The 16,693-nt window shown below is 44.6% G+C and overlaps 1 protein-coding gene across 1 annotated transcript; it reads left to right on the top strand.

Moving 5' to 3' along the window:
• The first annotated feature begins 1,639 nt into the window (after nt 1-1,639).
• Nucleotides 1,640-15,663, top strand: ZP2 (zona pellucida glycoprotein 2). Its single transcript, XM_016929619.4, has 19 exons — nt 1,640-1,701; nt 1,791-1,879; nt 2,939-3,022; nt 3,406-3,500; nt 6,119-6,271; nt 7,334-7,378; nt 7,525-7,689; nt 8,707-8,803; nt 8,900-9,081; nt 9,860-9,986; nt 10,823-11,010; nt 11,091-11,182; nt 11,284-11,408; nt 11,556-11,745; nt 13,238-13,373; nt 13,450-13,546; nt 14,246-14,329; nt 15,263-15,346; nt 15,490-15,663. Exons 1-19 carry the CDS (start codon nt 1,640-1,642, stop codon nt 15,630-15,632), a joined length of 2,238 nt encoding a protein of 745 aa, XP_016785108.3. The 3' UTR covers nt 15,633-15,663.
• The last annotated feature ends 1,030 nt before the right edge of the window (nt 15,664-16,693 follow it).

The following is a 16,693-nucleotide window of genomic DNA, read 5'->3' as shown; positions in this document are numbered from 1 at the left end:
GCCTGTAATCCCAGCTACCCGGGAGGCTGAGGCAGGAGAATCGCTTGAATCCAGGAGACAGAGGTTGCAGTGAGCCAAGATTGTGCCACTGCACTCCCACCTGGGCAACAGAGCAAGACTCCATCTCAAATACATACATAAAAGTAGCGGCAAAAACTGCAATCACTTTTGCACCAACCTAATAATTGCAAGTGTCACCCACCACTTGAACGGAGTCTAAGCATTATATTCACCTATTTTGGAACATGGGCTGCAGACATCTAGTTATCTCAAAGAGCAGTGAAAGATGTTGAAAAAACACATCCATCAGGCCTCAGGAAATCTGAGTTCTCCACCTGGTCCCTGACATTGTTGGGGCAAGTTGCCTTGCCTCAGTTTCCCCACTGGGAAACTTCCAAGTGCTTTACAACAATATAACATTCTTATTAGATCACTACTCCCTTTTACCCAGAAGTTTTACTTTGAGGAATTTATCTTGAGGGTTACCCAAGGATATGTATCAGAATGCTCATCATGTTACTGCTTATAATGATGAAAAATTACAAGCCACCTTAAGCTCATAATTAAGGAAATTATATAAACACAGATTTATCTCAAATTGAATATTATGCCACCCTAAAATGGTAACAGAGAGCTTTATGTTTAATAGTTATAAAGTGACAGTAGCAGATTACAAAACAGTATTTAAACTTTCCTCCCAGTTTTTAAAAAAATTGTGTGTGGTGTTTGTAGAAACATGTCTGTAAAGTTACTCACCTAAATATTAGCAGTGGCACTATTATGAGTGACTTTTGCCTTTTCTCTGAATCCTTCTGAAATTGTATCTTTGCGGTAAGCTTAAGCTTTTACACTTGGGGGTCAACAAGGCTTCATTCATTTTTTTAAAGACACTTCCTGTGCATTATCAGGGTAACTTCTGCAGTAGCCAGAAGACTAGATGTTACTTAAAAGGTTTTAGGTAGGTGCAATGGCTCACGCCTGTAATCCCAGCACTTTGGGAGCCCGAGGCACGTGGATCACCTAGGTCAGGAGTTCGAGACCACCCTGACCAACACGGTGAAACCCAATCTTTACTCAAAATACAAAAATTAGCCAGGTGTGGTGGCGTGCACCTGTAATCCCAGCTACTCAGGAGGCTGAGGCAGGAGAATTGCTTGAACCCAGGAAGCAGAGGTTGCAGTGAGCCGAGATTGCACCAGTGCACTCCAGCCTGGGTGACAGAGTGAAACTGAATCTAAAAAAAAAAAAAAAAAAAAAATGTAGTGGTGTGAACAAGACTTGTTTTTTTCTCCATAAAGCCCATGATTCTCTTTCGCTGTACATTGCAGTTGTAAATAATTTGCCCAAAAGATCCTAATTTCCCCCATAGTTATAGGGAAAGCACCAATTCACTCACCTGGAGCTGATTTCAGCAAACTCTGATTTCATGCCTGGCCCACAGGGCAGCTGGCAGAATACCCGGCGCAAGCTGTCAGGAATCAGAGGCCACTTCCTTCCCCAATCCTTCCCTTTCAGCTGGGAGAAGGGGCAAGATTCAGGTGCCCCCAATGGGGAGAGGGTGTGGATGCGGCTGGCTTCCTGCTATAAAAACACAGAGCAGCCTACCCTCTACCTGGTTGATCTGGTAGTGCCTTCTGCTATGGCGTGCAGGCAGAGAGGAGGCTCTTGGAGTCCCTCAGGCTGGTTCAATGCAGGCTGGAGGTGAGTAATTCTGGAAGTGGAGGGAGGGGTATGGTAGCTTTGTTTGTTAAAGTCCATTCTTCCTTGACTATCTCCCTGTCTCTTTCCAGCACCTACAGGTCGATTTCTCTCTTCTTCGCCCTTGTGACTTCAGTGAACTCCATAGATGTTTCTCAGTTGGTAAATCCTGCCTTTCCAGGTATGTCTCTTGGGTGACAGAAGTCTTCTTAGCAGAGAAAACAGGTTGCAGCTGGAAGGCCTAGCTGGCCAAGAAACACAGGCCTGGCTCAGACAACCTCCATTCACCCCGTTTATTACCTTGGTCAGGTTACTGGATCTTTCTTCTGCTAACCTGTAGACTCACTATACCTGCTAAATGAAAACTCAAACACTTGCACTGCCTTCCAATCCCTCACTGCCTCAAGCTTTATGGTATCCACAGAACAGCAAACCACCACACTAAGCCCTCATCTTTAGGAGCAGCAATCTTCAAACAAAAACTCATGCTTAAGGAAAACATCGACATAACAGGCAAAACTGGAGCTGCTCACTTGACGTTCACCTGAGCCAGAGGCTGCAGAGTAGCAGATGATGGGCAAAGCTTGATCTTTAAAAAAAAAATGCAGCCAGGCGCCGGGGCTCACGCCTGTAATCCCAGAACTTTGGGAAGCCAAGGCAGGCAGATCACCTGAGCTCAGGAGTTTGAGACTAGCCTGGCCAGTGTGGTGAAACCCCATCTCTACCAAAAATACAAAAACTAGCTGGATGTGGTGGTGGGCACATGTAATCCCAGCTACCTGGGAGGCTGAGGCAGGAGAATTGCTTGAACCTGGGAGGCGGAGGTTGAGGTGAGTTGAGATCGTGCCACTGCACTCCAGCCTGGGTGACAGAGAGACTCCGTCTCAAAATAAATAAATAAATAAATAAAAGTGCTGGGACTTACCCAGGACTTTGTTTAACATCAATTTGCAAAACCTGTTGACAAAGCTTTTGTCAGTTTTTCGGGCCTGCCTCCATCTGCTCCACTGTCAAGGTGTTGACCTGGCTCCTACAGACCTGCTTGTCAACCCTAACCTGGGCTTCTTACTGGAACACTTCAAAAGTGTCTTGGTCACTTGTTTGTGAGCTCTCCCAGGGTAGGGGACGATTCTTGCCTCCCTCATCTGGAATCCCTCCCATCTGAGAGGAGTCTATACACTTTTGTAGGAGTTGCATCACTCATGACTCAAAGCCCCCAAATGCTTCCTTTGCTCCTTAGGCACTGTCACTTGCGATGAAAGGGAAATAACAGTGGAGTTCCCAAGCAGTCCTGGCACCAAGAAATGGCATGCATCTGTGGTGGGTAGGTAACGTGTGTTATCTCCTCATAGTCCTGATTAGCAGACAGCCTTTGGCTTAGGTCAATCCTGTTTGGGGAGCAGAGTACCCAAACTCCTGCAGCAACGGCATCCAACTCCCATGATGCCATGGGGATACCTGATTTGCATGAAGCCACCCAGCATGGAAGACCTGTCTGTCTTCGAAAGTGTGTCTTATGCCAGCATCTCTGGGAAGCCTCTGGCTGCAAGTCATACCATCTCAAAGCTCAAGTTCTATCACTGAGTTGGGGCGGAAGTGAAGGGACTGAAGTGCCTTAGAAATGGACTGGTGGTCTTGACTCTGTAGCTTTGGATTGTCACTGAAATGTACTCAGCCATCCTGTCTAACCTGCTCTGGCCTTGGCAGATCCTCTTGGTCTCGACATGCCGAACTGCACTTACATCCTGGACCCAGAAAAGCTCACCCTGAGGTCTACCTATGATAACTGTACCAGGAGAGTGGTAAGTCATTGCTTTGAGCAGTTCTTGGGGAAGTACATAGTAACCTAAGAGTTACTGGCAGTAAACTTGGCTAAGAACTTTCTCTTTGGAGTAAAGCAGTGGCTCTCAACCCAGGGGGTGGTGTCTCATGTGTGGCTCTTCTTTTCTATTATAATCTGTCTAGGCCAGGTGTGATGGCTCATGCCTATAATCTCTGCACTTTAGGAGGCTGAGACGGGTGGATCACCTGAGGTCAGAAGTTTGAGACCAGCCTGGCCAACATGGTGAAACCCCATCCCTACTAAAAATACAAAAAACTAGCTGGGTGTGGTAGCACACACCTGTAATCCCAGCTACTTGTGAGGCTGAGGCAGGAGAATCGCTTAAACCCAGGGGACAGAGGTTTGCAGTGAGCTGAGATTGCTCCATTGCCCTCCAGCCTTGGCAACAAGAGCAAAACTGTCTGGAGGAGGGTGGGGGGAATCTGTCCAGGGGACATTTGACAACATCTAGAAACATCTTTGGTTATCACAACTGAAGGTAGAAGAGCTACTACTGGCATCTAATGGATACAAGCCAAAGATGCTGGCAGACAACCAACATTACCCAAGTCTCCTCCCCATAACACAGAATTACCAGGACTGAGATGTCAGTGTTGAGGATGAGAAACCCTGGCATTCAAGTACTTGAGCCCTTGAACCCTGGCTCTACCACTAATCAGGTGTAATTTCCAGCAAGTGAGCCCTTTCAAGCCTGTTTGCCCATTAGAAGATGAGAGTAATGGTGCCTGCTCCATGGGGGTAATGAAGACTAATGATGTTCTACAGATTAAGACCTGGTGCAGAACCTGGATACAACAAATGATGAAACACGAGCTATTTTGATCTGTGAACCCCAACATGAGATGGAAGACTATTTTGGTGCTAGCAAATAGAAATCTGACCTATAGAAACAGGTGTTAAAAGGCAAACAGCAGCTAAGCAGTAAGGGTTTTTCTATTGCCAAGCAACAGTATTGCCCAATCAGGAATATTAGGAGCAATAAAAGCAACCTGTCTAAGCAGAAGCTAGCAAGTTGTAATTTGGAAAGTTTGGATTTGACTAGTTGGACATAGGCCTGGGGTGAGTTCTGGGAATCTGCATATCTAACAGTCTATACCATCTGATTACGATGCAGTTGGTCAGCAGTCTAAGCTTTGTACAGATACAGTCTTAGACCCTACTCTGTAAACAGGCTTGAACTGTAAGTCATCTGGTCCCCTAAAGCCCTCTGTGATCAATCAATGAAGTAATCATAGGTCCTTCATGAAAAACCTGATAATTTCCTTCTAAAACAGACCTTCTCAACATTAGAGGTCTTAGAGTCGCATTCCCTTAGACTAAGGGTCTGCAAACCATAACCTGTGGATGGCCAAACGCAGTCCATGGTCTCTTTCTGAGGCAGGCTTGCTCTGTAGCCCAGGCTGGAAAGTAGTGGCTGCAATCATGGCTCACTGCAGCCTAGAACTGCTGGGCTCAAGGGATTCTCCTGTCTCAGCCTCCCAACTAGTTGGGGCTACAGGCATGCAACACTATGCCTGTCTAATCTTTGTCTTGTCAAAATGGGGATTTCACCATGTTGTCCAGGCTGGCCTCAAACTTCTGGCCTCAAGGGATCCTCCCACCTCAGCCTTCCAAAGCACTGGGATTATAGGCATGAACCACTGTGCCTAGTTCATGGGTTTTTTTTTGTGTTTTTGTTTGTTTTTGTTTTTGTTTGGTTTTCAAACTAAGAATGGGTTTTATCTTCTTAATCTTCTTGAGACAGGGTCTTGCTGTTGTCCAGGCTGGCATGCAGTGGCATAATCTCGGCTCACTGCAACCTCTACCTCCCGGGCTCAAGCAATCCCCTACCCTATGTCTCAGTACCACCTCAGCCTGCCCAGTAGCTGAGACCACAGGCATATACCACAACACCCAGCTAACTTTTGTGGTGTGTGTGTGTGTGTGTGTGTGTTTAATATATATATAGAGATGGAGTCTCTCACCATGTTGCACAGGCTGGTCTTGAACTCCTGAGCTCAAGCAGTCAGTCTGCCTCAGCCTCCAAAGTGCTGGAGTTACAGGCAATGAGCCACCATGCCCAGCTGGCTTTTATCTTTTTAAAGTTCTTTTAAGGAAACATGCTATGGATTTCATGTGGCTCACATGAGTCTAAAACAGTTGCTAATGCATAATGGAAAAAGGTTGGCTGACCCCTGCTTTTAGACTGAGTTTCCTAAGGTCAGGGGTAATAGCAAGGGTAGCTCTACCCAGCACAATGGCAGCTACTTAGGTGCTTAACAAGTATTCAGATAACCTGGGTAGAAGCCCCATACCAACCCCATTCAGCCAGGACCATGGTACTGAGACATAGGGTACACATAAGAGAAATAGAAACTGAACTCCATTTCCTGATGCTAAAACTGGCCTATCAGCATGAGTCTTCACTAACAGATTACAATGGGCTAGCTAGTCTCCTGGTACGGGAATGAGGTACCTTCCAGCACTTGTGGTATTAGTAACTTTAAGGGTTTTCCCACTCAGATGGGTCAGATGGTATTCTAGAATCCCATGGGGGTACAGTACTTACTCTGTTCCCACTGTGCTATCTGTACACAGCATGGTGGACACCAGATGACCATCAGAGTCATGAACGACAGTGCTGCCTTAAGACACGGAGCTGTCATGTATCAGTTCTTCTGTCCAGCTATGCAAGTAGAAGAGACCCAGGGGCTTTCAGCATCTACAATCTGCCAGAAGGATTTCATGTCTGTGAGTGAAATGGGCTGACTGCTCGGGGTATATGGCTACTGCAGGGGGAATATGATGATGATCTAACCAGGGCGGGGCTTAGAAATCAGACCATGATTTAATTCTGTACTTGCTAATTTTCTGTGTGATGAGATTTAACTTTACCCTGAGGCTTTGTTTCCAAGTCCAAAGTGATGGGACAATAATGCTTACCTCAGGGTGGCTCTAAGAATTTACTGAGGGTATATACATGGTACTTGGCACATCATGCATGGCAATAGGGTTTTATTGGTAGTTGCACTCACACTAATCATCTGACAAATGGAATACATGCCATGTTCCAGGCCCTACCCTAGATGCTAAGATACAATAAGTGAACAAAACGACCCAGTCACATCTTCATGGGTTTAGAGTCTAACATGGCTAATGTCAACAATGGACAACTAAAAATAACACTGACATAAAAGCAACTCAATAACAATGATAGAACTGCATGGCTTTTACATAGTACCTGATTTCTATGGACATTGGTGAAAGGGCAAACGTTTAAGAACATTGTCCTGGTCAGGCATGGTGGCTCATGCCTGTAATCCCAGCAATTTGGGAGGCTGAGGTGGGTGGATCACCTGAGGTCAGGAGTTTGAGACCAGCCTGACCAACATGGTGAAAACCCATCTCTACTAAATACAAAAAACTAGCCGGGTATGGTAGTACATTCCTGTAATCCCAGCTACTTGGGAGGCTGGGGCAGGAGAATCGCTTGAACCCAGGAGATGGAGGTTGCAGTGAGCCGAGATTCCACCATTGCACTCCAGCCTGGGCGAAGAGCGAAACTCTATCTTGGGGGAGAAATGTGTCCCAACTTACAACTGGAAAGGAGCTTAGATCTTCCAGCTGCCTCTTGGGATCAGAAGTTCAAAGAAGTATAATGACATCTAAGGGCACAGTCAGGGTTCATGTGCTTCTTCCACTGCATCCCACAAGCAGGCCTTTTGGTATGACAACCACACAGCAATTTCTGGCATGAATTGGGAAACATCTACCTCCATATCAAAGTCTTACATCACAATTCTTTTCTTCCAGTTTTCCTTGCCACGGGTCTTCTCTGGCTTGGCTGACGACAGTAAGGTATGAAGCAAATTTTAAAAATCAGACCTTAATAACCTTTAATTCTATGTTAAAGGTGATATTACCTTTAACCTGATAAATTGTTAGACTACCAGAGACTTGGTTAAGGGAGCACCAGCCCTCTAAACAAAGCTTTTTGACTTCAGGGGACCAAAGTTCAGATGGGATGGAGCATTGAGGTTGGTGATGGTGCAAGAGCCAAAACTCTGACCCTGCCAGAGGCCATGAAGGAAGGCTTCAGCCTCTTGATTGACAACCACAGGATGACCTTCCACGTGCCATTCAATGCCACTGGAGTGACTCACTATGTGGTAGGTGTGGAAGTCTGGCTTTGTACCACCAAAGCACAGGCCAGTATTCCTAAATTGAAGCATGATCTCAACCATGTCTTCACATTAACTTATAATACAACCCATTTTAATGCCTATTAAGTGCCAAACACTTCGCTGGGTATTCACACCTGTAATCCCAGCACTTTGGAAGGCTGAAGCGGGCAGATCGCTTGAGGTCAGGAGTTCAAGACCAGCCCGGCCAACCCTGTCTGTTTAGTGAAACCCTGTCTCTACTAAAAACACAAAAACTTAACTGGGTGAGATGGTACACGCCTATAATCCCAACTACTCAGGAGGCTGAGGTGGGAGAATCGCTTGAACCCAGGAGGTAGAAGTTGCAGTGAGCCGAGATTGTACCACTGCACTCCAGCCTGGGCAACAGAGCGAGACCATTTCTCAAAAATAGACATAATCCTTACCTCAATCTAGTCTCTTTCCCATAGTCTTAAATCTATAGTACAACACAGAACAAGCATATTCCTGAAAGCTTTATGGGTTAAGGGGTTCTGTTTGGGTTGTCATTGTCCTATATTATTTTATAGCAAGTATTGGTGCTTTCCAGGCCAATAGTCTGAACGCTGCACTAAATGAATTAATCTCCTAAAGTACTTAGGACAGGTCCTGAGATGTAAGTGCTCAAATGCCAACCACTTCAAGAACAGTCCTATCTCCCAGTAAGAACACAAATGGATTGAGGCTTGAAAACATTGTCTGGCTGCTGATACTTTAAAATAGTCATATGGGGTAAGGACAGATCTTATCTGCCTAGAAGTCATTGGCTACAGGTGATCTAGACAACATTCTTCCAGATGTTAGAACAAGGTTAAAACTAATATACCTCCAGATTAGACAAATTAGTCATTAGACAAATGCTTAAATCCTACTTGTGTCAAAGTAGTGCCCATTACTTGGATATATACTTGCCAAGATGATTCTTACTGGTTAGAGATTCAAGTAACCAATGTTTTTGAAGATCACTGTTATTTCTCCCCCTAGCAAGGTAATAGTCATCTCTACATGGTGTCTCTGAAGCTTACATTTATATCTCCTGGACAGAAGGTGATCTTCTCTTCACAAGCTATTTGTGCACCAGGTAAGGTCCCAGATAGCTGCAACCTCAGTGTGGGAGACATTGTCCTAGAAGCTTAATCAAGGCTGGTAATGGGCATTCTGTTGTCACTCCTTCTAGATCCTGTGACCTGCAATGCCACACACATGACTCTCACCATACCAGAGTTTCCTGGGAAGCTTAAGTCTGTGAGCTTTGAAAACCGGAACATTGATGTGAGCCAGCTGCATGATAATGGAATTGATCTAGAAGCAACAAATGGCATGAAATTGCATTTCAGCAAAACTCTGCTCAAAACGAAAGTATGTTCAATTGTCAACCACTGAACTCCACCGGGTCCTGACTTGAAGTATACTCTTGTGGGTAGTCCTCATACGGCTGATAACTTGCCCGTGAGCTCTAATTGCCAACATAACAGATTCAAACTCCAAAAGGCCTCATTTGATCATCTTGTATAAGTGAAATATCAAGTAACTAAAGTTCATTCTCTAACACAAAACCTCTTTAATTTCTGTCATGAAAAATCGTCTAAGTCTTTCTAAGTCTTAAAACTGTCTAAGGCCCCACCTGAGTAGTAGCAACTACTTGTCAAATACCTAATGATGAATCTGTCCTGGTCAACGAACAGGACACCTTGATCTAAACAAAAGGGTCCCGTACTGTTGCTGTTGAGGTTAGTCTTCACTAGAACTGCCAGGGATACCAGAGAACAATCTTAGGTTGGGGGTACATGTTATGCAATACCATTTTATAACATCTGTAGAGTCCTTTTGACTCAGACCTGGCTTGGCAGAGGATTCCACTATTCTTTGGAATTTGATCTGCTAATTCAAGCTTTAGTGCCTCGTACAAAGAGTACAGTGCTGGGTACTCCAGGGCATGAGTTTAAAGCAATAAATCTGCCTGGGGATACATCCAGATCTGAGGAAGTGATAGGGTCTCTCTTGTTTTGGTTTAAAGGGAGCCCAGATAAGTCTGGAGTGTGTCCTGCAAGTATTTAGTGGACTTGCTTCCTGCCTCCCTGTGACGGTTCCGGGCCCCAATAGACTGTGGCTGCTAATTGACATTTTCTCATTTCAGTTATCTGAAAAATGCCTACTCCATCAGTTCTACTTAGCTTCACTCAAGCTGACCTTTCTCCTTCGGCCAGAGACAGTATCCATGGTGATCTATCCTGAGTGTCTCTGTGAGTCACCCGTTTCTATAGGTAAAGACCTTTTATTAAAATCATGTTCTACCTTTTTTCTCCCTTGGCTCTTGTACATGTGGGCAAATGTATAGAAGGTCAGATTCTGATCTATTGCTTATAGACTGAAGAAACTAACGACTAGTCAGATTAGAAACAGTGTAGCTGCTATGATGGGGTCCTAAGTATGATATTTTTAAGATCCCTACATAGGTAGGTTTTATGGTAACTGCTCCATGGTTAAGCAATGTAGATATTTTGGCTTAGGAGCCTGAACCTGACATCTAGGTAAGAATATTCAAACTTCTAATTAGAATTAAGTTTAAGTACCCCCCCCACCCCAAAATTCCTGCAAATTCTTAAATACAGAGTGAATATCTCTTGTTTAGCATTGCCTCCACCATGTGCTTCTGTTTAATGTGATCTGCACAGGTCAGATCAAATAGGAAAACCAGCTCCTGCCTCAGTTTCTCCCCAAACTACTCAGGATTTGTGAGTATACAAAGAAAGGATACAATAACATAGGCGCTGTACTTAAAGCCACATTAAGTTTAACCTTGAGTCAACTCCTGCCCTTCATCAGGATTCTCACTGGTCTTATACCATATAGCACTTCTTCCTACATCTACTGGTCCCTCCTTTGGATGAAAAGTCCTACTCTCACACAGAACAATCAACTAACTTCAGCTCCCTTTGTAATTCAAGCTGCTGATCAAGGTTCCCTCATAAAGACTTCAAAACAGATTCTGATGCCTCCTGCTAAATGAGAATTTCTCCCTCGTAGCATATCAGGTTGGGAGATGACAGTATCACAGGGCAGACAAACTTATTTTCTCTAAACTTTCACTGCTGTCTAGTTACAGGGGAGCTGTGCACCCAGGATGGGTTTATGGACGTCGAGGTCTACAGCTACCAAACACAACCAGCTCTTGACCTGGGTACTCTGAGGGTGGGAAACTCATCCTGCCAGCCTGTCTTTGAGGCTCAGTCTCAGGGGCTGGTACGGTTCCACATACCCCTGAATGGATGTGGAACGAGATATAAGGTTAGTACTGGCAGATGGCACGAGGTTAAGTCTCATCTTTGACATAACTGGCTGCTAACCCACTTTCTCTGACATTTAAGTTCGAAGATGATAAAGTCGTCTATGAAAACGAAATACATGCTCTCTGGATGGATTTTCCTCCAAGCAAAATATCTAGAGACAGTGAGTTCAGGTGAGATAAAATTGCTATTTGACTCTTAAGCTCTAGTTTAAACTCAAGCAATTTTTTAACCTGAAATTTTCTGTACCTACCTTCCCTCCAAACTCTTACAGAATGACAGTGAAGTGTTCTTATAGCAGGAATGACATGCTACTAAACATCAATGTTGAAAGCCTTACTCCTCCAGTGGCCTCAGTGAAGTTGGGTCCATTTACCTTGATCCTGCAAAGCTACCCAGGTAAGAGATTGCAGTCTGTGAAATTGCTTAAATGATCTCAAACTTCTCCCTAAAATGAACATCCTGATACTGCCAGACTAATGGAGCAGTGATGACCTATGAATCTGTGTTGCAGCCATTAACTACTTGAATACCATTCAATTTCAGATAATTCCTACCAACAACCTTATGGGGAAAACGAGTACCCTCTAGTGAGATTCCTCCGCCAACCAATTTACATGGAAGTGAGAGTCCTAAACAGGGATGACCCCAACATCAAGCTGGTCTTAGATGACTGCTGGGCGACGTCCACCATGGATCCAGACTCTTTCCCCCAGTGGAACGTTGTCGTGGATGGGTAGGTACTCCCTGTACTATCAGGTTACCCAGCTAATCCATCAAAACTTGCCAGTAATGGGAATAAACCCTCTTGGGCTTTAGAGCAGCATTCAGTCATTTGAGATCCTGATTTAGTCCTTGTTTTCTAATTGGGACTCTTCTGCCTTCTGTTTTTTGTTTTTTTTTGTTTTGAGATGGGGTCTCATTCTTTCACCCAGGTTGGGGTGCTGCGGCATGATCTTAGCTCACTGTAGCCCCTGCCTCCTGGGTTCAAGCAATTCTCCTACCTCAGCCTCCTGGGTAGCTGAGATTACAGGGGCACACCACCAAGCCCAGCTAATTTTTGCAATCTTAGTAGAGACAGGGTTTTGCCATGTTGGCCAGGCTGGTCTCAAACTCCTGACTTCAGGTGATCCACCTACCTTGGCCTCCCAAAGTACTGGGATTACAGGTGTGAACCACCACACTTGGCCACATGCTGCCTTCCAATCACCTCTTGAATCTTAAGGAATGAGTTCCAAAGCCCCAGAAAGTCTGACTCTACTATGGTGTTGATCATCTGGAAAGACTGGTCTCTAGCCTCTATTCATCTGAACACCTACCATATGCCAGGCACAGTGCTATGTATTCCACATCCACTAGTTGTACTAGTCTTCGTCTTTCATGAAGAAACCCCAGCTTGCTGCCTAAATAACCAGCCCAAAACAATACTTGAACAATGGAGCTTGTATTGGAATATCCATCTGACTCTAGAATCTGAGCACTGACGCTCTGAGGTTGCAGCCACACACTTGTACACATAGGTGTTCAACCTTACAGCTCTCCTGCCACGTCCTGTCCTACAACTGGATCTCACTCATTCTTATGGAATAGTGTGTACTTGGCTAAAACTGCACCTTTGCTTTCTTGAAGCTGTGGTAGCTCAGTTACTAAGCCTTCTGTTTTGTTTTTGAGATGAGGTCTCACTCTTGTCCCCCAGGCTGGAGTGCAATGGCACAATCTCGGCTCACTGCAACCTCCACCTCCCAGATTCAAGCGATTCACCTGCCTTAGCCTCCCAAGTAGCTGGGACTACAGGTGCCTGCCACCATGCCCAGCTAATTTTTATATCTTTAGTAGAAACGGGGTTTCACCATGTTGGCCAGGCTGGTCTTAGACTCCTGACCTCAGGTGATCTGCCCACCTCAGCCTCCCACAGTGCTGGGATTACAGGTGTGAGCTACTGCACCTGGCCAAGAAACCAGTGTCTTCTGAAATGATATAATTTGTACTTCTCATGTAGTTGGCAAACAGGTACTGCTAAAATAGTTAAAATATAACTAGTCTATACAACTTATGATTTCATAGGTATTATAGGTCAGGTAAGAAATGCTGAGTAAAACAAAGGTGCTGGTAGAAGGTAAATATGGCAATAGTTTTGAAGACATTACGTATGACTAAATCTGGGCAGACATTGAATTTGACTCCAAGATGCATATGACTGACATCCCTCCCTGGTGCATACCTCCTAGCTGTGCATATGACCTGGACAACTACCAGACCACCTTCCATCCAGTCGGCTCCTCTGTGACCCATCCTGATCACTATCAGAGGTTTGACATGAAGGCTTTTGCCTTTGTATCAGAAGCCCACGTGCTCTCTAGCCTGGTAAGTGATTCAGAAGTCACCAGGGACAGGTTAAATGTTAGTGCATCGATTCCATGTAACTCTCTTCTGTCTCCAGGTCTACTTCCACTGCAGTGCCTTAATCTGTAATCGACTCTCCCCTGACTCCCCACTGTGTTCAGTGACCTGCCCTGTGTCCTCTAGGCACAGGCGAGGTAAAAACTTCAAATTCCTGTTTCTGTGAGTCTAACTCAAAGCAAGTATCAACTTTTTAGAATAGAAGATCTTAAGGACTGGTATAACTCATACTTTATTTACTGCCCAAAGCTCTTGTTGGCTCAGTCAAAACTTGGTCCAGTCTACCTTACTCATGTGACAGGTCTAAGATGAACAGTTTCTTGTCTAGTTCTATAGATGATGAGTTCTTTAAGAATCTATCCTTTTTTTTTTTTTTTTTGAGACAGAGTTTTGCTCTTGTTGCCCAGGCTGGAATAAGATGGTGTGATCTCGGCTCACTCCGCCTCCAGGGTTCAAGGGAAATGATTCTCCTGCCTGAGCCTCCCAAGTAGCTGGGATTATAGGAACCCCCCAACACACCCAGCTAACTTTTATATTTTTAGTAGAGACAGGGTTTCACCATGTTGGCCAGGCCAGGCTGGTCTCAATCTCCTGACCTCAGGTGATTCACCTACCTCGGCCTCCCAAAAGTGCTGGGATTATAGGCATGAGCCACCACGCCCGACCCCAAGAATCCATCCCACTTCTACAGTAAAGGGCATAACCTCGCCTGCAAAGGCAAGACAAACCACATGAACAAAATATTCCAGAGAGCTTCTACTTCTAAGCATTCCATTGACACACCTCTCGAACCACTATTCCAGAGGCCAAACACAAACTTGATCATCTGTCTCCAGCCACAGGGGCCACTGAAGCAGAGAAAATGACAGTCAGCCTCCCAGGACCCATTCTCCTGTTGTCAGATGACTCCTCATTCAGAGGTATGGACCTAAAGCCTGGAGTACTTCCTGGATTCAAGTTCTTAGCTTTTTATGCCAAGCGGTCAGTGCTTACATATACTATGTACCCGTGGTAAGTCTAAACAATAGAAGAATAAAAGACTAAGTCTCTTCCCAGAAGTAGGCTTCTATTAAGTCTCCTGTGTACCCTTCTAGAAATCACTTCAACACAAGTAGGATCATATCTTCTACCTACTGATCTAGAACTTGGTCTCTAATCTGTCTTATCTACCTTATATCTGTACAAAGAACCCTTAGGATTCCACGTGGCTCTACCTTAGTCATGATCCTCATTCATGGATATCTATAGGTTTATTTCTAGTTTTGTCCTCAGTCCATACTAGAATCCTTCTTTTTTTCTTTTTGAGATAAAGTTTTGTTCTTGTCGCCCAGGCTGGAGTACAATGGCGTGATCTTGGCTCACTGCAACCTCTGCCTCCCAGGTTCAAGTGATTCTCCTGCCTCAGCCTCCCGAGTATCAGGGATTACAGGCACCTGCCACTGTGCCCAGCTACTTTTATTATTTTTAGTAGAGATAGGGTTTTACCATGTTGGCCAGGCTGGTCTCAAACTCCTGACCTCAAGTGATCTACCTGCCTCAGCCTCCCAAAGTGCTGGGATTACAGGTGTGAGCCACCACACCCAGCCACAAAAAAAAAAAAAAAAAAAAAATCCTCTTGAATTTCTTGTATAGTAGTCAAAGATTTAAGATATGTTTCTAGCAAGATTAGGTCAGAGCATGTGCATCTTAACATGCTATGGCCAAACTTAAGTCTGTATTAGTTTGTTCCTGTTATCACATACCCTTACCTGAGATAGCCTTAATGAACAACCTGTGGGATCACACCCTCAGGGGACAGCTAACCACATCGACTAGCATGAAGATGTTGTACTAAACTCTCAGGTTCTTCCCAGGTGTCGGCTCATCTGATCTAAAAGCAAGTGGGAGCAGTGGGGAGAAGAGTAGGAGTGAAACAGGGGAGGAGGTTGGCTCACGAGGTAAGTTTATTCAATGTTGCAAACTTCTGAAATAAGCCTGTTGAAGGCTTAGTTTTACCCCCTTCTCTGGGGAGCCTTATGTAAGGCTTCCACTTACCCTTATTTAAAAATACTTAAGACTCAAATGTCTGCTTCCTTTGTAGGTGCTATGGACACCAAAGGGCACAAGACTGCTGGAGATGTTGGTTCCAAAGCTGTGGCTGCTGTGGCTGCCTTTGCAGGTGTGGTGGCAACTCTAGGCTTCATCTACTACCTGTATGAGAAAAGGACTGTGTCAAATCACTAAAATGGGCTTCTAAATAAAGCAGTCAAAATAAGCCTCTTGCCTTCCACATTCTTATTAAGATTAGATGACAAGGGATCATTTCTTTTGTTCCTCAGTGTAGAGGCAGTACCTAGCCACAATCCTCTGGGCAGGATTTGTGTATAGATACAAATAGGGAAGTTCATGGTATAATTGTTTCCTGTCATTTGGCCCCTTCTGATCCTCTAACCCCAATACATGAGTCCTCTGACACTCCCAGTCAACAGTAGGGCTTTAGCTATAGCCCACCTCTGGGGGTACACTTGAGTCTACAAGCTCTTACATAGGATAAGAAGCCAGCAAGCTACCCATGATCACTGGCATAAATCCCACCCCCCTTCTTTTAAGGGAAGGGAAACCAGATGTTCCTAAGAAAGTAATATAAGAACTTACTTCAAGGTAATTCCTAACTCAAGTTACACTCAAGCTTACAACTTTCCTGAGCTTAAAAGGACTTAGTTACCTTCCCACTTATAACTAAAGACAAGCAATCTTTCTTTGGTAGGGAAAGGAATACTAAAGTGCCAGAGTCCTAAGGCTCAGTTATAACATCCCAAGAATCAGACTCCACCATTCAACTGAGCCTAGAGTGAGTTTTCCATTACCTGCATTCGATCTTGACCTTCTCCTGAGGCCTTCTTCCTGAGGGTAGCCAGTCTTCTTATTCTAAGTAATTATGTCATCAACATGACTAGTGTCTGCTTTATACTGCAGCTCTTAGAGACCTTCAAGATATATGGAAATTCACTTGTATTCTAGAAAACTTGAGTCTAAAATTTTTGCAAGGAAATATTTCAAATCTACGTATGGCGGGAAGAATAAAAGTGATGAAAGCTTCTAGTGGCTGGATTTAAATGTCAGCTCAGTCATTATACTCTTGGGTTTTTCAAAAATCTAACCTTGAGGTTGAATATCGTGATGTCTATCTGGTCATCTTGTGGTTTTCTATAGGTGCGATCTTGGCTTATTGCAACCTCCGCCTCCTGGGTTCAAGTGATTCTCCTGCCTCAGCCTCCTCAGTAGCTGGGATTGCAGGCACCTGC

This window comes from Pan troglodytes, chromosome 18 (genome assembly GCF_028858775.2).
Source record: "Pan troglodytes isolate AG18354 chromosome 18, NHGRI_mPanTro3-v2.0_pri, whole genome shotgun sequence".
Lineage (NCBI taxonomy): Eukaryota > Metazoa > Chordata > Mammalia > Primates > Hominidae > Pan > Pan troglodytes.
Note: the sequence above shows the minus strand (reverse complement) of the source record. Positions and strands in the feature narration are given on the sequence as shown.

Bases quoted from the DNA above. Each gene is read 5' to 3' on its own strand.
- ZP2 (XM_016929619.4), top strand. From the start codon at position 1,640: ATGGCGTGCAGGCAGAGAGGAGGCTCTTGGAGTCCCTCAGGCTGGTTC. The intron at 9,082-9,859 runs GTATGTTCAATT...TTCTCATTTCAG, and splicing joins AAACTCTGCTCAAAACGAAA to TTATCTGAAAAATGCCTACT. The intron at 13,547-14,245 runs GTAAAAACTTCA...ATCTGTCTCCAG, and splicing joins GTCCTCTAGGCACAGGCGAG to CCACAGGGGCCACTGAAGCA.